This window comes from Puma concolor, chromosome D3, assembly GCF_028749965.1.
Source record: "Puma concolor isolate L17-30 chromosome D3, mPumCon1.1.hap2, whole genome shotgun sequence".
Taxonomy (NCBI): domain Eukaryota; kingdom Metazoa; phylum Chordata; class Mammalia; order Carnivora; family Felidae; genus Puma; species Puma concolor.
The window spans coordinates 677619-703823 of NC_141678.1; the positions used below are offsets into that span (position 1 = coordinate 677619).

Sequence of the window (26205 nt, forward strand, 5' to 3'; positions counted from 1 at the left end):
AGAACACTTTTTTCTGTGGGGAGGTTTTCCCTTTGGGTGCCCTGCTCTGCTCCGCTCTCTGGCTCCCCCACACCCGTCCTCTGACTGGCAGACAACAGGAAAATAACCTGGGGACACCTGCTCCCCTCACTGCCCCAAAGCTCCTCTGCTTTTCATAAGCCCCAGGCTGCTTTTTGAGCCTACAGCCCCAGCTTCCAGGTTTAGTTTTACCTGTGAGGAGAGACGGGCTCTGAGGGGCTCACGTGTGGCTGCGGCTACACAAGCCCTAGGACTATTTAAGGGATGCACGGAGTATGCGAGTTCAACAGACGTCACCGGTGAGCCTTGTGACCAGGCTGGCGCCCTGTTTCACCAGGTCAGTCGAGTGCTTCCTCGCTCCAACGTGGTCTACAACCTCTACGAGTACTCGGTGCCCGAGGACATGTATCAGGAACACGTCAACGAGATCAATACTGAATTGTCGGCCCCAGACATCGAGGGCGTGTACGAGACACAGGTGATCATCTTCCCAGCTGGATGGAATGGAGGAAGCAAAATTGCGTATGGTGTGGACGGGCTAGCAGCCCGGCTCTGGGCCGCCTTCCCGGTGAACTCCGGCAGCGTGTCTGCTGAGGACACGCGGGCAGTGGCCTCACCCTGTCCTGTCCACCCCTCTCCCAGGTTCCGTTATTGTTCCGGGCCCTGGTGCAGCTGGGCTGTGTGTGTGTGGTCAATAAACAGCTGGTGAGACACCTTTCAGGCCGAGAAGCAGAAACCTTTGCTCTCGAGCACTTGGAGATGCGCTCTCTGGCCCAGTTCAGCTACTTGGAACCAGGTAGGACGTGTGCCCGCTGCCTTTGCCCGGCCCGGCCTCCCACGCACGTTGGGGTGACGGCCGTGTTGCCCTGCAGGGAGCATCCGCCACCTCTACCTGTACCACCACGCGCAAGGCCACAAGGCGCTCTTTGGCCTGTTTGTGCCCTCCCAGCGCAGGGCGTCTGTGTTCGTGCTGGACACCGTGAGTTCCTGGCGAGGGGCTCGGGGAGGGACAGGCCCCTGGGCGGGACGGGCCTCTGCCCCCGGTGCCTGTGGTGATGGCTTTTGAAGTGGAGCCACAAAGGGGTCCCTGCGGCAGCACCTGCGTGGGGAGAGGGCTGACACGGCCCCCACTGTCCAGGTGCGAAGCAACCAGATGCCCAGCCTCAGCGCCCTGTACACCGCCGAGCACAGCCTCCTGATGGAGAAGGTGGGCCCCGAGCTCCTGCCTCCCCCCAAACACACTTTTGAAGTTCGGGCTGAAACCGACTTGAAAACCATCTGCAGAGCCATCCAGCGCTTCCTGCTGGCCTACAAGGTGAGTGGGGTGGGGCTTCTGTGTGTGAGCCCCTCCCCCCAACGCCCCCTCCCCGCCAGCCGCTTGCTTCCCTTACGTCCAGGAGGAGCGCCGTGGGCCCACACTCATCGCTGTTCAGTCCAACTGGGAGCTGAAGAGGCTGGCTGGCGAGGTGCCCATCCTGGAGGACTTCCCGCTGGTGCCGGTCCGCGTGGCTGATAGGGTCAGCTATGGAGTCCTGGACTGGCAGCGCCTCGGTGCCCGGCGCATGATCCGCCACTACCTCAACCTGGACACCTGCCTGTCCCAGGCCTTCGAGATGAGCAGGTGAGGGGGGCGGAGGGCATTTCTCCGTTTCTGGGCTCTGGCTGTTCCCGGTTCGTCCATCCCTTCCCTGGGGCTGACCCCGTGCCCTCTGCAGGTACTTCCACATCCCCATTGGGAACCTGCCCGAAGACATCTCCACCTTCGGCTCCGACCTCTTCTTTGCCCGCCACCTGCAGCGCCACAACCACCTGCTCTGGCTGTCCCCCACGGCGCGCCCTGACCTGGGCGGCAAGGAGGCCGACGACAATCGCCTCGTCATGGAGTTCGACGACCAGGCCAGCGTGGAGATCAACTGTCCGGGCTGCTACTCCACGCGTAGGTGCTTGAGGCACCGGGGGTCCCCGGCTGCTGGCGTTTCCGCCACGCATTGCCATTCTGTGGTGGCGGGAACGCCCAGTGGCGGATGCTCCGCGCTCGGCCGTGACAGTGTGGGCACTGAGCCTGCAGCAGCATCCGTGGGTGTGGGACGAGCGGGGCTGGGCTCTTTAGTCGCTCAGTGACAGGCTTGTCAGCCAGCCCGGCTGCCCCGGGAGCGGTGTGTTTCCTGAGGTAGCACTTGCTGCAGTCGGCCCATGGGCACCACAGGGGTGTCTCTGTGTGCAGTGTGCGTGGAGCTGGACATCCAGAACCTGGCCGTCAACACCATCTTGCAGTCCCACCACATCAATGACATGGAGGGGGCTGACAGCGTGGGCATCAGCTTCGACGTGATCCAGCAGGCCTCCCTGGAGGACATGATCACCGGCAATCAGGCCGCCGGCACCCCGGCCAGCTACGATGAGACAGCCCTCTGCTCCAGCACGTTCAGGTGCCCTGAGAGCACAGCCTGGTCTTTTGTTCGTGTGCCCAGTCCTCTCCCTAGGCAGGATGGCTGGGCTTGGGATTTAGAAGGAACATTAGAAACCTATTTATCCTCTGCCCTCGTTTTGGAAAACTAAGAGCTAAGACGTTGTCACTGGGGCTTCTCCCCCAGGGCGGCAGAACCAGCACCCCATATGGGGCCAAGCTCTTTCCTCTAGTCGCTGGGCTTTGCTGCCCTCCGGGCACCATTCTGGCCCCTTCCTGTGGCCACTGGTGTGTTGTAGGCGTTGAGTGCAGAGTGAGGCCTGAGGGCGCACATGAGGGCCCAGTGATAGGGTTTGGACAGTGAGGAGAGGGGGCAGAGGTGACAGCACAACAGGGGGAAGCTGGTATCAGGGACGAAGGGCCACCCTCCATGCCTTTCTTCCAGGATCCTGAAGAGCATGGTGGTGGGCTGGGTGAAGGAGATCACACAGTACCGCAATATCTACGCTGACAACCAGGTGATGCACTTCTACCGCTGGCTCCGGTCCCCATCCTCGCTGCTGCACGACCCCGCCCTGCACCGCACGCTCCACAACATGATGAAGAAGCTCTTCCTGCAGTGAGTGCTGCCAGCGGCTTGCTCTAGGCCCTGCTGACCCCAGCCCCCCCCCACCCCGTCCCCAAATCCACAGGAATGGCCGGCCGACGCCCCGGGCTAGTGGTCCATGGTGGTAAAGGTCCCAGGGAGTGCTTAGCTGCTGTCCCAGCCTGCTCAGCATCCTGCACAGGTGTGCCGTGTGCTGGGGTCTTTCTGCGTCCTGTTGGCACAAGTCTTCATGCCCTGTGTGTGTGTTCTGCACCTGTAGTTAAGAGCAGATATTGGAGACCCATGTGTGGATGTATCATCCTAATGGGCACTCGGGCTGCTTCCAGAACTCAGGCTGTTACAGATCACCAAGCAAGAATGGCCGTGTGCCCAAGGTCACGGGAACACATCTCTGGAATAATCTCTAGCAAAAGCACTGGTGCAGGTTTGATAGATCTCTTGACTGGATAGGAAAACGCTAATTTGATTCTTAGCGACAAAGGGCTCTCCGTGGAAGTTGTACAGTTGTTTGTGTGTCCAACAGAGACTGAGAATGTGTGTCCGCAGCCCCACCAGCACGGCAGACACTGGGGCCAGCCTCGTGTGGTGAAGTGCTAATCCAGTGTACTCTTGCTCTGCAGTACTCATAAATGAATTTGAACTTTCTTTTTATATCCTTTGTCCGTTTTTCTGTAGTTTTGTTGGTTTCTTTCCTCATTGATTTATAGGAGTTGTTTCTACGTAAAAATTAGCCATTTTTGTGTGATGTGATAGCATGTTTTCTCCTGTTTTTGATTCTCTTTGGCTTTGTTTATGAAAGAAACAAGTATTTGTTTTGTCCTGAGAAATCTTCACTCCGTTGCGTCTGGATTTCAGGCATATTTAGAATAGCTTTTTCGTTTAGGATCCTTAGCTTGTTTTCCCATGATGTCTTGTGGTGTCCTCTGTGGCATCGCGACTGGTGATTGTGACCTTGGTCTACAGGCTCATCGCTGAGTTCAAGCGCTTGGGGTCCTCTGTCGTCTATGCCAACTTCAACCGCATCATCCTCTGCACGAAGAAGCGGCGGGTCGCAGACGCCATTGCCTACGTGGAGTACATCACCAACAGGTGTTTACATTTCTAGAATTCTGCCTTCCTTTGTGTTCTGATCTGGTGTCCTTTCCCTTCTGCGGAGGGACTTCCTGTAAATCACTCGTAGCATGGATCTGTTCGTAATGAATTCTTTCTGCCACTGGATGTCCAAAGAAGCCTTTATTTTACCTTTATTTTTGGGAGATCTCGTTGCTGGTATAGAATTATAGTTAGATCTGTTTTGAAAGTTTTATTTCTCTCTGTGTTTCTTTTTGGGTAATTTCCTTTGTTGTGTCCTTAAAGTTGCTAATCCTTTCCTGCAGTGTTTAGTCTGCCGTTCATCCCGTCCAGGGTGGTTTTCCTCTCACGTGTCTGTAAGCCTAGCTGGGTCTTAGTATTCCTAGAGTCTGCTGAGCCTGCTCTGTCTTTCCTCTAGCTTTACGACTAGAATCCGGGGTCAATAACCATTTCAGTGTCCTGCTTTGCTCAGTAAAACACTTGTGTCAGTTCTGATTTGTATTCAGTGGTAGGTTTTTCTCCCGATTCCGCATTGCCTGGGAGCCTGGTGATACCGCAATGGATGTCGGCAGTTGTGAACACACGTGAATGCCTTGTCTCATGGATACCTTGGCGTTTCATTCTTCTGTAGATGTTCTAGAGCTTTCTAACTTGGAAACACATTGGCCTTTTGAGCATTTTTTGTGATTTATAGGTAGGCTGGGCCGGAGCCATGTTTAGTCTAGAGCTCACTGTTGCTCACTGGGGAAGCAAGATTGCTGTGAGTGCAGCCCTGGGCACCTTGTGAGTCCTGAGGCTCTCGGACAGCGGTGGGAGCGGGCACTCAGCGGTCCTTGTGCCTGCTCTGTGTAGTCTCCTTGCACACAGAGGGGCTCTTGCTTCTCTGGTCCCTCAGCACGGGTCCCTGCCGCTCCCTCTTGCTTGGTGCAGAAGTCGCCTTAGCGTCGGGTTTATCACGTCCTCTGGAAAGTTGGAGGGCTGATATAGTTTGAATCCACCGTAAGTTTTTGTTAAGAAGTGAAGGGTAAGCAGGTACGAAAATAAAAGGAGGAGAGTGGAGAAAAAAATGATTTCATGTAAGCAGTTTCTATTTGGCTTCTTTTCAGCGTCCATTCTAAAGAGATCTTCCATTCCTTGACGATTTCTTTCTCTCGGTGCTGGGAGTTTCTTCTCTGGATGGATCCCTCTAACTATGGTGGAATCAAAGGAAACGTCCCATCTAGTATTCACTGTGGACAGGTAAGATGTCACAGTCTGGAGAGCCCAGGCTGGGGTCTGAGACAGCTTTGGGGCCCGTCTTTGTCTCTTTGCACATGTTTGGTGCTCATGGGTCCAGCGCCTGGCCCAGTTCTGGGCCCCATCCCGCAGCCGTTCCCGCAAGAGCGTGCTGCCCCCGGGGGGATCTGTGAGGGAAGAGGTGAGCAAATGGGCAGATGGGGAACGTGCAGCACTGGCAACGGTAGGGGCTGAGGGAGGGCAGAGAGCGGGCTGTGGGGCAGGGGGCTGACTTAGGTGGGACCGTCACAGAGGCCTCTAAAGAGGGGACAGGCAAGCAGGGAATGAAGAACTGGGCCGGGGGTGCAGTGTCAGCGTAGCCACGACAACAGAGCAGGGCTGGGCGGGGGTCACGGGTACCACAGAGCAGCCAGGAAAAGAACTGGAACATCGTACGGTTCCTGCCACAGGCAGCCTCCTTGGGCCCAAAGGCCGAGTTGGAGTCTTGGCTTTTAGTGACAAAGAGACTCTGAGCAGGAGCACGTCAGGGCCCCCACTAGGGCCCCGTGTTGTCGACAACAGCGTAGGAGATCAAGGCTTCAGTAGGAGCCCAGTTAGCATCAGCCCAGGGGAGGGTGGGGGGCAGGGTGGAGTCTGGGAGAAGGACTTGGGTGGGTTTTGAAGGTGGAGTGTACAAGCCAATGGAATGGATGGAGGTGACACCTGGGGGTGTGGGTGCACCCCGGGGTGTGGAGCCACGCGTCTACGATAAGATGGATGGGGCAGGAGAGCACGTGTAGGGTGAGAGGAGCCAAGCCTGGCCAGGGTGTGTGGCGTGTGCACAAGGTCCGGCCGTCCTCAGTGCTGGGACAGGAGGTCTGTGGAGACCTCGATGGGAGGGAAGTGCAGGTATCGTAGCTGAATCAGGAGAAGGCAGTGGATGCTGCTTGAAGGGTGTGGGGGATGCCGGAGTTCACACGTTGACGTGGAAGGCGCCACTGAGAGGGGAATTTGGTCATGCGGGAGATATCTGCAGTAGGGCCCCTCGGGTAGGATTGTCACCGTCCCAGGACGTGTGGGATTCAGACAAGAGATCTAGTCACCCAAGGTCACCCACTCGTGAATCTTCCCTACCTGGGAGGTGGGAGTTAAAGAATTCTGAAGTGAATTCACTGGAAGAACAAAGTGAGAATCACGATCAGCGTTTGCTGAGTACACACCGGGTGCGTTACCTAAGCAGCTTCATCTCCTAAGTGGCCTCGTCCTTAGAGCCATCCTGCGGGACTTTGACTCAGGCTCAGGGATGTGGAACGACTCGATGAGCATCTCACGAGGCACAAGGGGTCAGTAGACCCAGGTGTAGAATGACTCAGGTGTGTTGCGTCTGTGTTACAGCAAGACTCCCGAAAAGAAGGCAGAGAAGAGGAGGAGGAGGAGGAGGAGGAGGAAGGTGGGGAGGAGGAGGAGGAGGAGGAGGAGGAGGAAGGTGCCCAGGAGCCCGACGTGGAGGACATGCTAGAAAACAACTGGAACATCGTGCAGTTCCTGCCACAGGCAGCCTCCTGCCAGAGCTACTTCCTCATGATCGTTTCGGGTGAGCCGGCCCGCTAGCTTGCGTCGGAGTCTGGCGGTGGGAGTAATGTGGCTCTGGCGTGTTTGCATAGCAAGGAGGTAAAGGGGAAGTCAAGTCTGGTGGGCGTGCACTGGCTGCACCGGCCTTGCGGGGCTGGACCCCTGTCCTCTGCCCTGGGGCGTGTCCGCAGGTCCTAGGACTTGCGTGTGCACACAGAGCAAGTAAAAGTAAACACCAAGTACAGAAGGTTGGAAACTTCCTGAATCAGTTGCCCACTGGCTGGTCTTTGAGGCTCAACTTCTGTGTCAGAATCTTCTGTATCTGACTTGGGTCTAGAGGTGCAGTGTTAATAAAGGTTCGGTGTTTACAAACCAGGGTGTCTGAGATCACATGCACACAAAGTGTATACATTACACTGTGTCACACAGAGCTCGTCATTAGGGGAGAGCAGGTGGCGAGGGCCGGGAACACCACTCAGACCTAGCGATGTGCAGCCACAGCGGTGGTTTCGTTTATAACCGCATGTGTGCTCGCCCTTGAGTCTCTCTCTACTTCTCTTTTGGAACTCCTGGGGGGCTACCTCAGAAGGCGTGCCGACACCAGGAGCCTAGACTTGTGTTTGTTATGAGCCATGTTTTGTCACTGTGTCACTGTGCGGCAGGAAGGTTGGTGAGTGTGGCTTACACGGCACTCTCCCTACTAAGGTGCACTTGGACTTGGGCCTCAGTAAGTGCCCTGTTTATTCCCATTTTTCCAATTGATTTTGGCTCGTCCAAATGCAGCCAAGAGTCACAACTAGTAATGATATTTCAGCCCAGGCTGGCTGGAGGTCTGACCGGCCACAGGGCCCCCTGGGTCCTGACTCTCAAGGCCTGTGGCCTGTCTCTGCAGCATACATTGTGGCCGTGTATCACAGCATGAAGGAGGAGCTGAGGCGCAGTGTCCCGGGGAGCACCCCCCTGCGGAGGAGGGGGCCCAGCCAGCTCTCCCAAGAGGCCCAGGCGGTGGCCGGAGCCCTTCCTGGTGAGCACCCCCTTGCTGCCTGAGGCCACCCCTCTGTCCCTAGAACCTGAGCCCTCTGCTCTGGGGGTCCCCGTGTCCTTCCCTTAGTGTCCTTATCACTGCAAAATGGGGAGCATGTGCCGCATCCCTTTCCTTCCCAGGAGTGATCACCTTCTCTCAAGATTACGTGGCAAATGAACTCACTCAGAACTTCTTCACCATCACTCAGAAGATTCAGAAGAAAGTCACGGGTTCCCGGAACGCCACTGAGCTCTCAAAAATGTTCCCTGTCCTCCCTGGTTCTCACTTGCTGCTCAATAACCCTGCGCTGGAGTTCATCAAATACGTGTGCAAGGTGAGGCCGCGACACGTGTGCGGGGCAGAGATGCTTAACGCTAATGCGAGCACTCACAAGAGTGTCAGTGTGTGTGGGAAGCGAGGGTGCCAGGAGTACAATCTTGTTGATTCCACGAACTCTAACTGCTCATTCCTTGCATCTGCTGTGTGAGGCATTTGGGGCTAGAAGTGGGAGGAGACCAGAGCCCCCACTGTCCTCACGGAGCCTGTGCTCCAGTGAGGGCGAGGACAAGTCAGTCAGGGACAGGTGAGCCCAGAGAGGGGAGGCGGGCTGAGGTGGCCTCAGAAGGGCAGGGTAGATGAGGAAGTTGGGGCCTGAGACCACATTGAGCAGGAGGGTCCAGCCGTGTGCGGACCTGAAGAAGAACCTGAGGGTGCAAAGGCCCTGGGGTAGGATGGTCTGGGGGTGCTGGTGAGAGGCACCTGCTGAGTGGGCGAGTTGTGAAATGGCGGTGCTTGTGGATCTGGTGGGGCCAAGGGCCGGGACCAGGAACAGTCTCCCACAATGAGCAGGCTGTGGTGAAATCACAGAGGAGAGCTTGCTCGGATGCTAAATGCTTTCTGGGAAAGGTGGGCGGAGTCAGCGATGGGATAATATTACCAGATAGCGACTGTGCAGGTGTCACCCCTCAGAGAGCACTTTCCTGGGCATTCAGTTACAGGATGCTCCAGGATCAGGTGACTTCTGGTTGTGGTGCAGAAATAGTTTAGTTTGCCATCTTATTCTTCTGTTAGGCTCCAGGGTTTTTAAAATTTATTTTTACTCAGGTATAGCTTACGTACGGTGAGATTTCACCATTGTGAGTGTGTGTTCTGTGAGTTGTGGCAGAGGCAGGATGCAGGGCATTTCACCGTTCCGCAAACATCGCACCCACCCCTGCCACGCGCTGATCTGTCTGTCTGATGTCCGTGCACTCTCTAAAGTTGACCCAGTCACATTCAGTCTGTGCAGTGAGTTGTTCAAGCTTTCACAGAGCGATGGGGCTGTGCTGCGGGCAGGTTCAAACGGTCTCCACCTGAGCTAACTCCCCCCGAACCACTGATCTGCCCTTGCACGGCCACCTCTTCCAGAATCCCACGTTGTGGATTATGTGGCCGGTTAGGTCTGGCTCCTTTCACGGCACACACAGAGTGGACATGCGGTCCTCCACGCGGTGGCAAGTTGGGGAGGTGCAGAGAGGGAGAGGGGGACAGAGGGAGAGGAGGGGCACAGAAGAAATAAAGCGGGCTCTGTGTGGATTGGAACCCACAAACCATGATATCATGACTTGTGCTGAAGTTGGACACTCAACCAACTGAACCGCCTAGGTATCCCTAGAATCATTTTAATCTATAGATTAACTTAGGGAGAATTAACATCTTGGGGTTTTTTTAATGTTTATTTATTTATTTTGAGAGAGAGCGCAGAAGCACAAGGAGGGGAGGGGCAGATGAGAGAGAATCCCAAGCAGGCTCTGCACTGTCAGTGCAGAGCCCGACGTGGGACTCAAACTCACGAACATGCGATCATGACCTGAGCTGAAATCAGGAGTCCAATGAACGCTTAACTGACTGAGCCACCTGGGCACCCACAACATCTTAGTGTTGAGACTCCTGATTCATGAACCACTATCTCTTTCCATTTATTTAGGTCGCCTCTGATTTTCTTCATCAGTGTTTGGGGTTTTCAGTATTTGCACCTAAGGTTTTCAGGCTGTTTGGTGCCATCGTAATAGCACTGACTTTTTAAAACTTCAGTTTCCGGTTGTTCACTGCTAATATATGGAGATACGTGGATATTTGTATCTTGTGTCACATCTTTTTTGGCCATTCGTTTATCGGTGGACATTTGGGTTGCTTCCATAAGTTGGCTATTGTAAAAAATGCTGCAGTAAACACAGGGGTGCGTATATCTTTTTGAATCAGTGTTTGCTTATTCTTTGAGTAAATACTCAGTAGTGGAATTATTGGATCATAGCGTGATTTTATTTTTAACTTTTTGAGGAACTCCATACTATTCTCCAGAGTGGCTACACCAGTTTGCATTCCCAGTGATAGTGTAAGAGCGTCCCTTTTCTTCGCATCCTCACCAACATTGTTACGTCTTGTGTTTTTTTTATTTTGCCCATTCGGGCAGCTGTGAGGGGATACGTCATTGTGATTTTGGTTTGTATTTCCCTAATGATGAGTGACGTTGAGCATCTTTCATATGTCTGATGGCCATCTGGACATGACACTGATTTTTAAGTATTAATCCAGCCTTGCTTGTATTCTTGGAGTAAATCGCACTTGGTTGTGACATATCATCCTTTTTATACATTGGTGGGTTCAATTTGCTGGTATTGTTGAGGATTTTTGAGTGCACATGATGGTGGTTGGTCTGCTGTTTTCTTGTGCTGTCTTTGGTATCAGGATGATGATAGCCTCATAAACGAGCTAGAAGTGTTTTCCCTTTTGGGCTTCCTGGAAGATACTGTGTAGAATACTTTTTTTTTTGCTTCATGTTTGGTAAATTTACCAGTGAAATCTTTTTGTTTTCCTCTTTAATTCAATCCAGTTTTTTTTTTTTATAATGGAGATAAACTATATGCTTTAAGCAAACAGCTTCATACTAACAGGCTGTCGCTCCTCATTGTACATACTTGCAAATTTACCTGCTTGCTGAAATCTACTTGTCTCACTGAATGGGGTGGCGGGCTTCGAATCTGACCATAAATAGTTCTCCCAAAAATGTCTTCTAAGAGGGCTTTGGTTCTGTGGTGTTCTTGGTGTTGAGCTGGGACAGTAGAGTTTTAGTGGTGGGAGGGATCTCTAAAGAGGTCTGTCCTGTCCTGTCCTCTCCATTATGGACAAAAGGAAGAGACACCTCACCTGTGGTTCTGCAGGCACCACCACGAGAGCCAGGCTTCCCAGCGGGCTCCGGGCTGGCACGGGAACCCCCACTGTCGGGGCTGAGAGCACGCACTCTGCCGATGAGACCGTGCGGCCCCGCAGATTTAGGACTTCCTGTCCTTGAGGAGGAGGGAGCCAGGAAGGACGACAGGAAGAGCACGTAGTGCCCCCGTCCCCCGGAGCTGACGGAACCTGCTCGCAGGGCCGCACTGAGGAAGCCCCCCTCACTTCCAGCGGGAGAAGGAGGGCGCGGTGCTGAGAAGCTGCAGCCTGAAGAGTCCGCTGCAGGCTTTTCCGCTCCCGATAGAGACCGGCCCGCGAGGCCATCACTGATGCTCTGTTCTTTGTAGGTTCTGTCTCTGGACACGAACATCACGAACCAGGTGAACAAGCTGAACCGGGACCTGCTGCGCCTGGTGGACGTTGGCGAGTTCTCAGAGGAGGCCCAGTTCCGAGACCCCTGCCGTTCCTACGTGCTCCCTGAGGTCATCTGCCGCAGCTGTAACTTCTGCCGGGACCTGGACCTGTGCAAAGAGCCCTCCTTCTCTCAGGTGGGCGGGGCCGGGAGGCTCTCAGACACCTTTCCTGTGTGCCGGTGCGGTGTCCTGATAGACGGTGGCGGTGACGGTGGTGCGTGCGGGCCGGCAGCCCCCTCCCCCCCGGCTCCCCAGCTGGCTCTGCACGGTCCCTGCCCAGCCCCTGGGAAGCCCTGGCTGCTGAGGAAGGCTGGGCGGACCGCTGACCCGGCCTCCTCCTCCCCTGCCTAGGACGGGGCTGTGCTGCCTCAGTGGCTCTGCTCCAACTGCCTGGTTGCCTATGACTCATCAGTCATCGAGATGGCCCTGGTGGAAGCCGTGCAGAAGAAACTGATGGCCTTCACTCTGCAGGACCTGGTGAGTGGCAGGCCTGGCGTGGGGGACTCCACCCCAGCCCCCTCTCCAGCGGGCAGAGGGCTTCCTGATGAGCGATTTGCACCCCGAGAAGCCACAGGTGTGCACAGTTCTCAAGTCCCGACTCAGTGCTCTGAGGTGGCCAGCCCTTGGATCAGGGCTCCTCTTGACTCCTTGTCACACATCTCTGGGGCCCCTGCAGGGGCGGGTGCTGGCTCCATGCACCTTTTGTTGTAATGGAAGAGGGTAGCTGGTGAGCAGGATGGAGTGTGAGAGTCATGGCAAGTGTAAAGACAACAAACGGAAGAGAGAGAGAAACAGGGACGTTGTCAGCATTAGATAGAGGGGTGTTCTTGACGAGAGGATGTGAAGGGGTGTCGGGGCCCGGGCAGGGAACAGCCCACATCTGCTCTGATGGAATAGGGAGACCCAAGGAAGGCACAGGGGTGAGGTCCCTGGGACTCAGAGGCAAGGGTGCAGTGCCGCCCGCCCTCCCGGGAAGGTGTTAGGAAGCAGCTGGCATGTTTGGATAAATCCCGTTACAAAGTATTGGTCTTTCCTGGTTGAGTTGAAGGCCATGGGGTGGGTGGGCATGCCGAGCTCTTGGCTACCACTGGCCACCACAGGCCCAGAAGGGGACACTGGTGACCGGGGCTGCTCCTCCTTGCAGATCTGCCTCAAGTGCCGGGGTGTGAAGGAGACCAACATGCCTGTGTACTGCAGCTGTGCCGGGGACTTCGCCCTCACCATCCGCACCAAGGTGGGGGTCCCACGGCTGGCCTGGCTGCCCCCCCCTCCCGTTTGCCCTTTCTGGTCTCTGCCATCTGCCTCTCTCCCTACACGCCCGAGCCTGTGCCTTGCATCCCTGTGCCTCCTCTGGTCATTTCTGCAGGTCTTCATGGACCAGATTAGAATCTTCCAGAACATCGCCCAGCACTATGGCATGTCGTACCTCATGGAGACCCTGGAGTGGCTGCTGCAGAAGAACCTTCAGCTGGGCCATTAGCGAGTCGAGCAGCGACCCCATTCCCTGCCCTGACTTCCAGACTTGTGACCCTGGCCAGGACGGAGCACCGAGGAAAAGGAGCAGGTCACATAGAGAAGCACGAGCCAGCCAGAGCAGGAAGTGGCTCCACCTGGGGCTGCCTAGGCCGCCAGCTGTGGTCAGGGCAGCCCACTGTTGGCCTGAGAGGGGTCTCCAGGGCGGTTCCTGCTGAGTGGACAGCCCTCCCTGCGGTCCCGCTCTGTCACTCTCTCCTCTGCTGTTGAGGGGGTCTTCTGTCTGGTGATGACTAGTGGGGTTTGCAGCCCTTGCTTCTCATCACTTGTGACCACGGAGACGGTCTCATAGCTGGATGCCAGCAGGATGTGGGCTTGTTCCAGGGAATCCGGAGCCAAACCCTGAGGGGACCTGGACATCTTTCCCACAATGAGTTCCCAGGACTTAGGCTTCTTGTCTGGAGACTTCCTGGTCAGTGTAGGGTCTGCAGGGGTGGGGCCTGCATCATGGCAGTCACCTTGTCTGCAGCAGCAAGATCTGGAATCGGGTGTGGCACCCTTGCCCTCTGAACCTGCAGGTGGGGGTGGGGACAGACACGAGCACCGGGCTCAGACTGCCGCACATGGGTGGGAGGATGCACGTGTTTGTCACAGGCTTTAACGTTATCTGTTAGCACTTGGGTTTATAGGGAAATCCTTCACATGCAAGACAGTCGGTTTTTTCCTTCCGCTTTGAGGGATCTGGTCGGGGGAAGAGACGGGAATAAAACGGCAGCAGCAGTTTTGTTGGGCTTCTAGCGGATCTGCTCTGGCTTTTTAGTTCAGAGTCCAAGACCTCCGACCCTTGCGGGCCTGCCCGTCCTCCAGGGGCCACTCGGGGCATGCACGCCCAGGGTCAGCGGCCCTCACCTGCAGGGAGGGTCAGTCGGGACCATGGCCCCTTTAAACCTGGACACTTGCCACCAGTTTCTTCAGAGAGCCGGTGCAGCGCGGAGATGTGGGACCTCACTCTTTGCTGACCCTGTGGTGGGGCTGGAAAAGGGGGGGGAGGCCCAGACAGGGGAGTCTGCGTCCCAGTGACCTCAGGAAGAGTTTGCTGAGCTGGTCCCTCTGTCGTCACCTGCCCCGGCACAAAAGACCCAACTCCACACTTCATTTTAGTAGTTAGGTTTTATTTCTTTATTTTAGAGGGGAAGCATGAGCGGGGTGGGGGAGGGGCAGAGGATGAAAGAATTTTAAGCAGGCTCCATGCTCCCCGCTGACGGAACTCGACCCCACAACCCTGGAATCATGACCTGAGCCAAAATCAAGAGTCGAGCCACCAGGCGCCTCACGCTTCATTTTTAACTAAATGAGACTGGAAGTGGAAAAAGAAGAATGGCCAGGTTGGCAAGGCAACACACAGGCTAACTGAATCATAAACTCAGACCCCAAATGGGCAGCCTCCAGGGAGGCTGTACGGAAGCCGTGGGCCAGCGTCCGCTCTGGGGCCCGGCTCGAGTTCATCATTGCTGCCTGACTTCTCCAAGTATCTCCTAGTATTTTACACTTTAACTTCAGTTTTACTCTTTGGATTTTGCATTCCTGAAAATTTTTACATGTGTTTGTGCGAGGACAGAAAGAAGACTGACCTCTGTTGCAACTGGGTGCATTGGCTCCTGGGTCCTGTGCTCCGGGTGTGCCCAGGCCCTGTGGCCACAAGAAACCTGACACTGGCTGGAAGGTGGACAGAGCTTGCATCAGCCCCCAGATGGAGATCAAATCAAATTAGGGCTGGGATGGGGAGGGGAGCTAACTAGGCTTCCTGGAAGTGCAGCAGAGAGCAGAGATGTCCCCGGAGAGGAGAGGGGAGGGGCTGGGGGCCTGCATACCACTCCCTGTCCTTACAACAGGGCCAGAGGGTGCCGGGTGGGTCCCTCAGAGGCCAGCTTAGGGATTGGAGCATTTGGGACAGCAAAGGGTCCTGGGGTCACTCTCGTGCTTGGGAATGGGAAACCTGAACCCCTGGCCATGGTTCTTGAGCTGCAGCCCAGGCCCAACTGGAAAAGCCAGTTTCTCCAAAACTGGACATCAGGGAGCCAGACACAGGGTATTGGAGGCATTTGGGTGACTGAGGAATCCTCACCTCAAGGTGGCCGGGGGGGGGGGGGGGGGAGGGGAGGGGGCTTCTCAAGTGTGTGCTGTTGCTGGCCCCCCTGTTGGGTGTGGGCAGGTGAGATGGCCAGCTCTGGCCACCTGCCAGCATGATTTGGACATGGGGACCCCCTGAGCTATCGCTCAACCTCGGAAGAGGGATCCTGGCTGAGGGAGTCTGTGCAAAGCACAGCATGTGCTGCCATAGACCTGTGTGCTCACCATCCGTGTTGCTAGGGGAACCGCCACCCAGCCAAGTTCTGGCGGCCCCTGGGGGAGGGGGGCCCGGCCAGACAGGCACCAGGCAGCGCCACTGAATATAATGACCATTGTGGCATCTGAGGGTGTGGTAACTAGTTATCTGCTGGCTTGTGCTCCCCCTCAACCTCACCATGACCATCCCCCTCCCCCAGCACCAACTTCTTGCCCCGCCTGGGTCCTTGTTTCAAGTTCCCTCACCTACCCCTTGTCTTCCTCCCTCCAGAGTCCCCATCCTTGCACATGTTTTGAGGGTGGGTCTGGGATCACCCCCCCACCCCAGGAGGTTGGTAAGCAAGCTGACTGAAGGGCAGGTGCTGGGTTCCTCATGCACCCAGTCTCTGCCTGCCCCCCTGTCCCCCTGCTTGGACACAACATGCAGTCTGCACCCAGGCTGGTTAGAGGACAGACCAGACCAGAGGCGCCCACAGCTCCCATGCGCGAGGACCCTCTACTGCCTATGTCTTCAGGACCTCAAGATGCTTCTCCCAAAAAATGAGGCCAGAGGTTCTGGACACAGGTTTATTGGACTCTGGGTATGTGACTTCTTGGCTATGAAGCAAGCAAAGGGTCTGGGTGGGGAGGGGTGAGAAGTTTGTGAGGAGGTCAGCTAGGGAGGAGGAGGAGGCAGGAGTTTACCCCTTCCTCCAGGCCCCGGGGACATTGGGGGGCCAGCCAGGATCCGGTGCCGCCCACTGCCCGGTTGCGCGGGGGGTCTTTTCGTTCCCAGCTTCTCAGAGTGTGTTGAGGTGCATGGGCAGGGCCCAGGGGAGCTGGCGGCTTGGTCTCGGGACCAGACTTCAGGACCCCATCAGGCCCGCCTTGGACACAGCATGATGGAAGGCATGTGGTGGGCTCAGAGCTGGGCCAAACCTCGGGGGTCCGTGAGTGTGGAGTCCTGCCGGGAAGGCTCGGAAGCACACAACTCTGGTCCCACAGTCTGCTCAGGGGTGTCGGCCATCTGCTCAGAAGGGGCAGAGGCAGGGCAAGGCCATGGGGGCGGGGCGGCCAGGGACTGGCCTGGGTCTGCAGAGCAGGGACAGGGTGGGGGAGGAGCCTGGCCCAAAACAAGAGCCAGAGTCACAGGCCAGCTACCAGAGGAGCGCCTGGGTGTGCACACCTTGTCGAATTTCTTATGGCTGTACACCTTGTTTTTGTTCATGAACGTCAGCAAGATCCAGTCACACAGGAAGGAGCCCTGGGCCAGCAAGACCGACACGTGAGGGCCCAGGAGACCCCCCCACCCAAGCCCCCCATGCCCAGCATGCATTTCCTTACCACCCCGATGGAGGTCAGTGCTGTGGCCAGATTAATGATGGTGGGAATCAGGCTGAACTTCCCTGCCTTGGGAGAGGAGGCTGCCTTAGATGGTTGTTGGGTCCGGGGCAGGTGGGGCTCAAGGGAGGGTGGGGGAGATGAGGCCGTGCCAGCTGGGCCCTGGGCAAAGCAGGCTGGCCTACCTGTCCATGCACAATGACGTCGATGCGGATCCCATAGGCCTTGATGAGCGTGCGGGTGGCGCTGCCGTTTACCTTGTAATACTTGGCAAACCTGGGACAGCATGACCCTGAGGAGCACGGTGGCGGGCGCCCACCCATCACCCAAGATGGGAAGCTCCCCTGGACCTTGGAGCACCTGCCCTGTTCTTTTAGAGCCACCACAGCCAGGGCAGATGAGGACCCAGGTGTCCCAAGGCCAAGGTACCTGAAGTTGTAGCCAGACGAGGCTGGGACGTGCTTGGGGTCAAGCCTCCGGAAAGAATACTTGGGGTTGCACTTTGACGCTGACAGGTCCAGGTCACAGTCCCAGTTGATAATGACCCCGATGACACCACCCTGCCCAGAAGTGGGCACAGGGGTGGGTGTCAGGGAGGCCGCACAGAGGACCCCCAAGGGCCATGGGTCCTGCCCTGAGACTGTGCACGGGGCGCTCATCTTGGGGCACCTCGGGCCGCTCAGGGCCGAGAGCCAGGAGTGCCTGGCGAGCGCCCCGCCCGCTTCTGAAGCACAAGGGTATGCTGGTGGCCAGCTGTGTGACCAGGAGTCAATAATTTAGCAGCAGCCATGCATGCCCAGACCGGTCGGCCGATTGTGTTTCTGTTTCCTTTGCCCGAACAGGGCCAGGGTTGGCCAAGACCGCAAAGGGGGCTGGCTGTAATGGAGACCCTCCGTTTGCAGCTAGGAGCCAGCACCTGGAGGAGAGCTGGCCCGCCCACTCCCTCGGCTGCCCGCCTCACCGTGTGTGCAAGCTCCGTGAAGTTTTCCCCTGCCTGTTCCACAATGAAGCCCAGCTTGAAAATGGGACAGTAGGGGTCGGAGACCTCATCGAATGTGCAGCGTTTCAGGTAGCCGTCCTTCCGGTGCTCGATGTTGCCTCTGAGGACAGGGCCCAGCCACATCAGGTGGGGAGGGGGCAGAAGCTCTGTAACCCACAAACGCCACATTCCCAGGACGTAGCTCCCATCCCGACCCGTGGTCACCACAGCCTGGTGGCTCTTACTTGGAGAACTGGAATTTAGGGTAGTGGATGCTGTTCTTGATGAGGATGGTGAAATTCGGAGCCATCTTGCCGAGAAATTGGCTGAGGAGGCACAGACTGGGTGTGTTTAGTCTCCCCCACCCCGAACCCCTCCCCAGCACATCCCCAGTCCTGGCCAGTGAGGAGAGAAAGGAGCAAAATAGAGTCGTGCTGGGGTGTCAGCTGCGTCCCAGCTAGGTGGGGTCACTGGGCGTGCGCACCTGACCGACGCCCCGTCTTCCACCGGGCACCAGCCCCACACCTCGCAGGTCTTGGCCGACCCTTGGTAGTAGGGTACGCAGCGCCCAGTCCGCAGGCCTGCGGGCAGATGGACGCTCAGGGGGCGAGGGGCCCCGCCCCGTCCCACCCCCAGCCGGCGCGCACTGACCGCTTCCCAGCATGTCCAGCTGTTCCGCCACGCAGTCCTCGTCCGTGTCACAGGAGGCGTTGCTAACCCTCACGCTCTAGGGAGGAGCCGCCTGGGTCAGGGGCTCCGAGCCTTCTGGGGCAAGCTGACCAGGCAGGCAGGGCCCCTCCCTCTGCCCCAGCTCTGCCCTCCACCAGGCCTCACCTCCGGGCAGGCTCCGAGGGTCTGCGAGGGTGTGACCTCGATCCTGGTGATGATGCTGAACACGCTGCCTCCCTGGGCTCAGAAAGAGGGGATGGTCGGCCGAGGCTCAGAGAGAGGGGGTGGTCGGTCCCGTCCCGGGGTGCGCGGCCGCGGGCGGGGCGGGCAGGCGCACCTCGGGGGGCTTCACGTACTCCTCCACGTCCCACACTTTGCGCTCGGAGAAGGTGATGCCCTTGACCTTGGTAATGACGGAGCTCTCGGGGCCCGTCTCGCTGTCCTGGTAGCTCTTCTGCACGATGAACACGTACCTGCGGGACGGGCAGGGCCGCGCTGGAGGCGACCCGGGACCCTCCCCCCGCCGGCCGCCGCCTCCCGGGGCCCCGAGGCCCCACGCCCCCCGGCCGCGCCGCACCCACCACACGAAGTAGAGCAGGATGAGGAGCTGCACCGAGCGGTACACGACGCCCAGGCGCCGGTTCTTCACCACGATCACCTTGGGCGTCTCGTAGTCCCAGAACGCGGACCAGCAGCCTCGGGCCAGGCGCCCGGCCGCGGCCGCCCCCGCGGGGGGCTTGGGCTCGGCGGCCGCCATGGCCCGGAGCTCCGCCCGGGGCGCGCGACGCGGGCGCACCCTGCGGGCTCGGGGCGCTGGCAGGGGAGCCCCGCGGCACCGCCCCGGGGCGTGGCCTCGCGCGCCCCGCCCCTCACCCCTGCCGGGCCGCGCGGCCTGGGGCGCGCGGGGGCGCACCTGGCAGGTGTCTCCAGGTGGGCGCGGCCCGGGCATAGCGCGGGCGGCGGCCTTCGCCCCACCCGCCCCGGGGGCCCGCACGTCCCTGGGGTGGGACACGGAGCCGCGGGGACATTGTTGAGACGCGGGAGGAAGACCTGGCGAGGCTCCGCAGGCCTCCTGGCGTCTCCGGCGGCGTCTGACAGCCGCGCGCCCTGACCCCGAGGGGCCGTCCCTGTGTCCAGTGCCCTGACTTCGAACACCGTGGGGGGTTAGGTGTCTCAGGAGGGGATTTCCGAAGGGCAGTCCTGGATTCTCCGCAGCTCGGCAGAGACCCCCGGCCCCCCGCCCCCGCCAGGCTCGCACAAACCTGGGTCCTTTCCTTTGCCCAGACGGCCCCTTTGCTTGAGTCAGGGGCGCGCTCTGAGCCGTCAGTTCTCGCCCCTCCTCCACCCAGCCGCCCAGCCCTCGCGTCTGTCCTGGACTTCGGCTGAGGCCCCTAACTGCTTTTACCCGCTTCCGTCCATTTCCGCTTTCTTTGCAAACCGAAGTGGTTGTGGGTTTTTTTGAACCCTTTTATATCTTCACCCCATTTCGTTATTTTGGTATTTCACAAAATGACACGTTTCTTACAGCTTTATTTAGGTGAAATTCATTTAGCATCTAATTAACTTTTTTTTTTTTTAACAGTTTATTTATTTTGAGAGAGAACAAGCGGGAGAGAGGAAGAGTGGGCGGGGGCGCAGACAGAGGATCGGAAGCAGGCTCTGCGTTGACAGCTGAGAGCCGGATGCGGGGCTCAAACCCGCAAACCCCAAGATCATGGCCAGAGGTGAACTTGCACGCATAGCAGACTGAGCCACCCAGGTGCCCCAAGTGTGGGACTCTTGATTTCAGTTCAGGTCATGATCTCGCGGCTTGTGGGTTCGAGCCCCCACATCAGGCTCTGCACCGACAGTGTGGAGCCTACTTGGGATTCTCTCTCCCTCTCAAAAATAAACATTAAAAAAAATCAAATGAAAACACCAGGCAAACTCTCCAGGCTGGGAGAAAACCAGTGTAGACCCTAACCACGGAATTTGTAAGGACAGCCACGGTGTCCATTAAAATTTATAATTTGAGGGGCATCTGGGTGGCTCACTTGATTAAGCCTCGGACTTCGGCTCAGGTCATGATCTTGTGGTTCACGAGTTCGAGCCCCGCGTCGGGGTCTGTGCTGACAGCTCAGAGCCTGGAGCCTGCTTCGGATTCTGTCTCCCTCTCTGCTCCTCCCCCACTCATGTTCTGTCTCTGTCTCTCTCTCTCTCTCAAAAATAAACATTAAAAAGAATTAAAAAATATTTTTTAAATTTATAATTTGCATGAAACTTTCAAATACGTTAAAGAAATTAGTCAGGAGGAGTGAGTCTCATAATAGTTTTTTTTTTTGTGGTTGTTTTTTTACTTAAAAAGGCCTTTTACAAGTGAAAAAATAAAGTTATTCAACTGAATTTTAAGACGTTTGGTTAACCGGAAATATTACTCTACGGCAAGAATAGTATAAACATATCTGTAAATAACAATGTAAAAGCAGCCTAGTTATAAGTAAAAGTCCCAAGTAAAAATAAAATTAGATTTCCTTTTCTAAACAGCTTTATTGAGATAAAATTCACACGCCATACAATTTACCCATTTGGAGTACGGAATTCATTGTTTCTAGTATATTCACACGGTGGTACAAACATCACAATCTAATTTTAGAACACTCACCGCTTCTAAAGGAAACCCCAGACCCATTACCAGCCCCCCACTCTGCTCCCCTCGACCCCGCAGCTGCCCCCAGAGGAACCCCGGCCACGCCTGCGTCTCCCCCCACTGCCTCCGGGGCTCCCTCCTGCTCGTGGCCCGATTCCCGGGCTGGGTCGCAGAGCCGCTCAGACTCCGCAGGGCCCCTGCCGTGCGCCCGGCCAACCCACACGCCCCGAGAGATGATGTGACCAACTGCCCTTTCAGGCCACCGAGCTCTGGCGCGCGTTGTTAACGCTGCGCGAACGCGGATCCCCGACACCCCAGTCGCGACGGGCCCGGGTCGCTCTGGGTTCTCGCCCAGCCCCCCCAGCCCCCGCCTGTCCCTCATTCCTGCGCCAGCCCCGACCCCGCCCCGCGTCCTGAAGCGCTTCCCGCCGGCTGCAGGTCCAGACGCGGCTGCCCACCCGCCGCCAGGGGCCGCTCGCTAACCGCTAACCGTCCCAGCTCCCGACACCCCCTCCTCGCTCTTAATCCACCCACCTCCTTCTGCCTGATCTCTTTGTTGACACGACCATTTCCCAAACTAGACCAAGCACTCTTGGGGGCAAGGAGGGGCGGGCACACGCAATCTTTCCCTGGGCAGAGCCTCGCATATAGTCAACAGTGAGTAAATACATGTTTACTGAATGAACGACCTCCGCAGAGAGAAACGAAGACCACCCCCGATGAGAACAAACCCCTGCTTGGCATCCGGCCACCCACAGGCAGGTGTGTGGGGATGCTGGTGGTGCGAGGCTGGTGCAGGTGCCCCCAGGGGACTTGGGGGGGGGGGTGGGAGCATCCCGCTAGATCGGTTAAGGGGATATTTGACTGGTCCTGAGTCGGAAGAGGGGAAGCCACAGCCACTGACCCAGTGCTGGCTGTCTGGCCGGTTGGCCTGCAGCAGCTGTGGTCAGCTTCCTGGGCTCCTGTGTGGCCGGGCCTTGTCTGCTTCCATCCGGTCCTTCCTGCAGAGGGGGGAGACTCTGGTCAGCTGGAAGGTGGGGCCAGGAAGGAGGTAGGAGAGGAGGGTGGGCCTCGCCCTGGTGAGTCCGTGGCGCTTTGCCCGGGACTCCCTTGGCCTTGGTCCTGTGGATTCTCCCTTGGGGGCTGGAGTCTGTTCTGGAGTTATGGCTTGGCCGGTCTCCCTTACAGAGGGGCAGGTGGAGCCCACAATAGAAAGGTAGGAGCACTGAACACTTGAGCAGTTATCAGCGGCCAGGGAGAGATTTTCTGCGAGCACTGTCCAGCCTCACGCATTTGGCCGTGTGGTCTGCTTCCCTGTGTGTAAGCGTGCGGAGGCTGCTGCCCTGGGCCGACTGCCCCGGTCCGGGCCACACTGCCTTTCCTTGGAGGTGGCAAAGGAGGCAGGGCGGGTAAGGCCCCAGTGTGAGGGGTTCGTGCTCGAAATATGGGAGTCACAGTTCAGGGAATAATTTAATGGCGTCTGTGATTTCTGGCAAGATTTGGCATCAAGCTTTTTTAAAATAAGTTTATTTTTGACACAGAGAGAGAGAGAGAGAGAGATCACAGTGGGGGAGGGGGAGGGGCAGAGAGAGAAAGGGAGACACAGAATCCGAAGCAGGCTCCAGGCTCTGAGCTGTCGGCACAGAGCCTGACGCGGGGCTCGAACTCACGAACCGTGAGATCTTGACCTGAGCTGAAGTCGGACACAACTGACCGAGCCCCCCGGGCACCCCTGGCATCAAGCTTTTATTTGCCAGATTGAGATACTATGGAACCATATTTTGGTGTTGAGGTTTGGAAGGAAAGACTGTGAAAAGATGTCTGCTCTGAGAGATTTATACACAAATATCCAAGGAAAGAGACTGCATTAATAAAAGAATATTTAAGGGGCGCCTGGGTGGCTCAGTCAGTTGAGCATCCGACTTCGACTCAGGTCATGATCTCACGGTTTGTGAGTTCGAGCCCCATGTCAGGCTCTGTGCCGACGGCTCGGAGCCTGGAGCCTGCTTCGGATTCTGTGTCTCCTTCTCCCTCTGCCCCTTCCCCACTTGTGCTCTGTCTCTATCAAAAATAAATAAAATATTAAAAAATTTTAAAAATAAATAAATAAATAAATAAAAGAATATTTAAGAATAAGCGGGGGCTGTGAATGCCCTGTTCTTCCAAGTTCAGGAACAGCTACGCCTCAGGGCCTCCCGGGCCTCTGAGCAGTGCCGGTAGCCTTTGATTTACGGCAGTGAGATACACATAAAAATTTTCCCATCGTAGGGGCGCCTGGGTGGCGCAGTCGGTTAAGCGTCCGACTTCAGCCAGGTCACGATCTCGCGGTCCGGGAGTTCGAGCCCCGCGTCGGGCTCTGGGCTGATGGCTCGGAGCCTGGAGCCTGTTTCCGATTCTGTGTCTCCCTCTCTCTCTGCCCCCCCCCGTCCATGCTCTGTCTCTCTCTGTCCCAAAAATAAATAAACGTTGAAAAAAAAAAATTTTCCCATCGTAAACACCGTAACGGGCACCGTTCAGGGGCACCAGGTACCCCCGCACCGCCCTGCCGGGGCCGCCGTCCACGTCCAGCACTCTCTCGCCCTCCGAGACTGACGCTCTGTCCCGCTCCACGCTGACGGCGGCCCAGCGCCCGGCACCCACCTCTACCCTCTGCTTCTACGAATCTGGCTGCTCTAAGGCCTTCCTACAAGCGGAAGTCTGCAGTGTCTGTCCTTCTGGGACCGGCTCATTTCACTCAGCGTCACGTCCTCAGCGCCCAGCCAGGTTGTGACACGTGTCAGGATTTCCCTCCTTTTTCAGGTGAATTCCATGTCATTGTATGGGTGGACTACGTTCTGTTTATCCTTCATCCTGGACACCTGGGCCGCGCTCACCTCTTGGCTGCTGGCCTTGTTGCTGCCGTGGACGACATGGGCTGGAGCCGCTCCGTGGGGACAGTGGGTGTCTGTGGGGCATGGCTGTTTGACCAGGCACATCAGGCCCAGTTTTATAAACGGCCTGCGAACTTTTCAAGGGCCCATGAGAAATCAGAGACCATAAAGGGTTTTTTTGCCCCGTTCAAAGTACAAACAAACATGGCAAGTTTTAAATTCTTAAATATTCAAGTTGTGATTTAAATCCAGCTTTCATATAGTTGTATTACTCATATTCTTTACATATGATGTAATATGGAGGCAAGACTTTCAAGACTGATACCGTGGCTGCAGGTTTGCCCATTTATTTTCGGGAATGTTTATCCGACTCCGTTGTCTAGTGTCATTTGTCTGGAACATGTGCTTAGGGGCATCTGAGAGCCTTGACCTGCAGTGAGGGGACAGAAAGAGTTCCCACAGGGGCGCCTGGGTGGTTCAGTCAGTTGACTTTAGCTCAGGTCATGATCTTGTGGCTCGCGAGTTCGAGCCCCGTGTCAGACTGCTGTCGGCACAGAGCCCACTTCAGATCCTCTGTCCCCCTCTCTCTTGCCCCTCCCCTGCTTGCACTGTCTCTCTCTCTCTCTCTCAAAGATCTTTATATATATAAATATAAAAGAGTTCCCACAGCCCTTCCACTGCCCCTCGAGCGCTGGCTCATGGAGCTTACGGATCAGGAGAACAGAGGCCCAGGGGTCAGCAGAATGGAACGCGGCCCGGTGTGTAAGCATGGCGCAGGGAGATGTGTCCACACCCCAGGAGAAGGGCCCCGGAAGGGACAGCCCCACCCACACCCGGATCTGGACCTCCAGGCTCCAGGACCGTGAGGAACAGACCGTGGTTGAACCCACCCCGCTCACGGTGTTTGTTATGCAGCCGTAGCGGACCGGTACCGGTTTCCCATGGTTGCTCAGGGGGCATCGTTGGCTTCGCGGGCTGGTCCTGACTTGAGGACACTGCAGCCGCTGGCCCAGTGCTGGTCCCTGAGGGCCAGCTGAGAGATGGCAGTTGGCTTCCGGGTTGGCTGCTGCGACCCGGGGGCTGAGTCCCACTTTCTTTTTTTTTTTTTTTTTTTTTTATTTTTGGGACAGAGAGAGAGACAGAGCATGAACGGGGGAGGGGCAGAGAGAGAGGGAGACACAGAATCGGAAACAGGCTCCAGGCTCCGAGCCGTCAGCCCAGAGCCCGACGCGGGGCTCGAACTCACGGAACGCGAGATAGTGACCTGGCTGAAGTCGGACGCTTAACCGACTGCGCCACCCAGGCGCCCCCGAGTCCCACTTTCAAAGACGGTCCGGCCATTGTCCGTCTGTGTGTTCAGTCTTCTAGGACTAAAAGGTGGGTCTTGGGTTGCATCAGGGAGATACTTGGCGACCTCGTAAGAGCTGTTTCTGAATGTTCCGTAAGTTCGGTGGCCTCCAGGGCCTGGGGGTCTGGGAGGTGCTGGCAGGAGCTGCCAGGCGGGCGGCCTCAGCGGCCCCCGGAACGCACGGAGGCCACCCCAGAAGGCTTCGCCCGCACTCCCCATCCGCCGTGCGGGCCGTGCAGGGAACCCACAAGTTCACACATCACACCTGCCGGCATCTGGGGCCACACGCGGCACACGTATGTCCTGACTGCCAGCTGCTGCTCTTGAGGGGAAAACGTTTAAACACCGGTAGCACGTGCACGCTGAAATAGACTTGGAAGTGCTTTTCCGAAGGTAAGAAGTGAAAGAGCTTTGGCCCTGCTCGTGCTGCGCCCGGCAGCCTCCCTCTGCTCTCCTCTCCTGTGTCTTTGTCATTCTTTGGTGGCTGCAGATCAGAATAGGGCTCCGCGTTCACGCTGTTGTATCTCTTTTGAGACGAATTAGCAAAACTCAGGAACAAAATGGCCTAGCAATGCTTTTGTGACTTCTGAGCTATCTCAAACGGAGTGCAGATAAATTTAAGTATAAAATTGCAGAAAGCCCGAAACTCGGCTGATGTGTGCCGTGATTTGCTATTTTTTCCAAAAACAAAACCAAACAAAAACCCGATAGACGATGATAGCCTCCTTTGGCATGAGATGTCCCGAGTTGCTGAACGTGTCTTCACGGGGATTCACGTGTCGCATGGGCATGGGTCGTTTCCGGAGATTTTTGTGGAGGCCAAATGACTGTAAGTGTGGAGGCGCTCTGGAAAATACCAGCCTCACCGGTTCTGCTAGCACTCCTGTTGATGTGACTTGAGCAGGAGGTACACAGAGTCCTCGGGGGCCCCCGTGCTGGCTCCCTGACCCCAACCCTGCCATGGGCTCTGGCTCCCACCTCCTCACAAGCTTCCCCACGGGAGCCTGCCCAGAAATGGCTGTCCCTGGGCCGTCCCG

At 56.9% G+C, this 26205-nt stretch overlaps 2 protein-coding genes across 5 annotated transcripts in view; one reads left to right on the forward strand and one right to left on the reverse strand.

Moving 5' to 3' along the window:
• The window catches only part of POLE (DNA polymerase epsilon, catalytic subunit), a 46152-nt gene extending 32362 nt beyond the window's left edge, over positions 1-13790 (forward strand). The window contains exons 33-49 of the mRNA XM_086681357.1: positions 356-496; positions 661-814; positions 891-997; positions 1157-1333; positions 1416-1639; positions 1734-1954; positions 2243-2447; positions 2871-3044; positions 3996-4121; positions 5210-5342; positions 6714-6912; positions 7783-7914; positions 8055-8248; positions 11472-11672; positions 11889-12014; positions 12682-12771; positions 12904-13790. Coding sequence (XP_086537483.1) covers positions 356-496; positions 661-814; positions 891-997; positions 1157-1333; positions 1416-1639; positions 1734-1954; positions 2243-2447; positions 2871-3044; positions 3996-4121; positions 5210-5342; positions 6714-6912; positions 7783-7914; positions 8055-8248; positions 11472-11672; positions 11889-12014; positions 12682-12771; positions 12904-13017 — 2718 coding nt within the window. The 3' untranslated portion in view covers positions 13018-13790. The remainder of the gene's footprint in view (positions 1-355; positions 497-660; positions 815-890; positions 998-1156; positions 1334-1415; positions 1640-1733; positions 1955-2242; positions 2448-2870; positions 3045-3995; positions 4122-5209; positions 5343-6713; positions 6913-7782; positions 7915-8054; positions 8249-11471; positions 11673-11888; positions 12015-12681; positions 12772-12903) is intronic.
• Positions 13791-15909: 2119 nt separating this feature from the next.
• On the reverse strand, positions 15910-19127 carry P2RX2 (purinergic receptor P2X 2). Of its 4 annotated transcripts, XM_086681359.1 has the most exons (12): positions 18906-19127; positions 18662-18797; positions 18490-18561; positions 18307-18382; positions 18140-18236; positions 17901-17981; positions 17638-17776; positions 17106-17236; positions 16862-16952; positions 16680-16745; positions 16522-16599; positions 15910-16362 (listed from the first exon to the last, which is right to left on the reverse strand). In XM_086681359.1, exons 1-12 carry the CDS (start codon positions 19079-19081, stop codon positions 16258-16260), a joined length of 1248 nt encoding a protein of 415 aa, XP_086537485.1. In that variant the 5' UTR covers positions 19082-19127; the 3' UTR covers positions 15910-16257. The 4 variants fall into 4 exon arrangements, with proteins under 4 accessions (XP_086537485.1, XP_086537486.1, XP_086537484.1 ...); XM_086681360.1 differs by lacking the exon at positions 16522-16599; XM_086681358.1 differs by having other exon boundaries at positions 15910-16599.
• Positions 19128-26205: the final 7078 nt, after the last annotated feature.

Coding starts and splice junctions, on each gene's coding strand:
- P2RX2 (XM_086681358.1), bottom strand. CDS start 19,081: ATGGCGGCCGCCGAGCCCAAGCCCCCCGCGGGGGCGGCCGCGGCCGGG. Junction 17,777..17,900: donor CCTAAATTCCAGTTCTCCAA/GTAAGAGCCACC, acceptor CCCTGTCCTCAG/AGGCAACATCGAGCACCGGA. Junction 16,953..17,105: donor TCGTCTGGCTACAACTTCAG/GTACCTTGGCCT, acceptor ATGCTGTCCCAG/GTTTGCCAAGTATTACAAGG.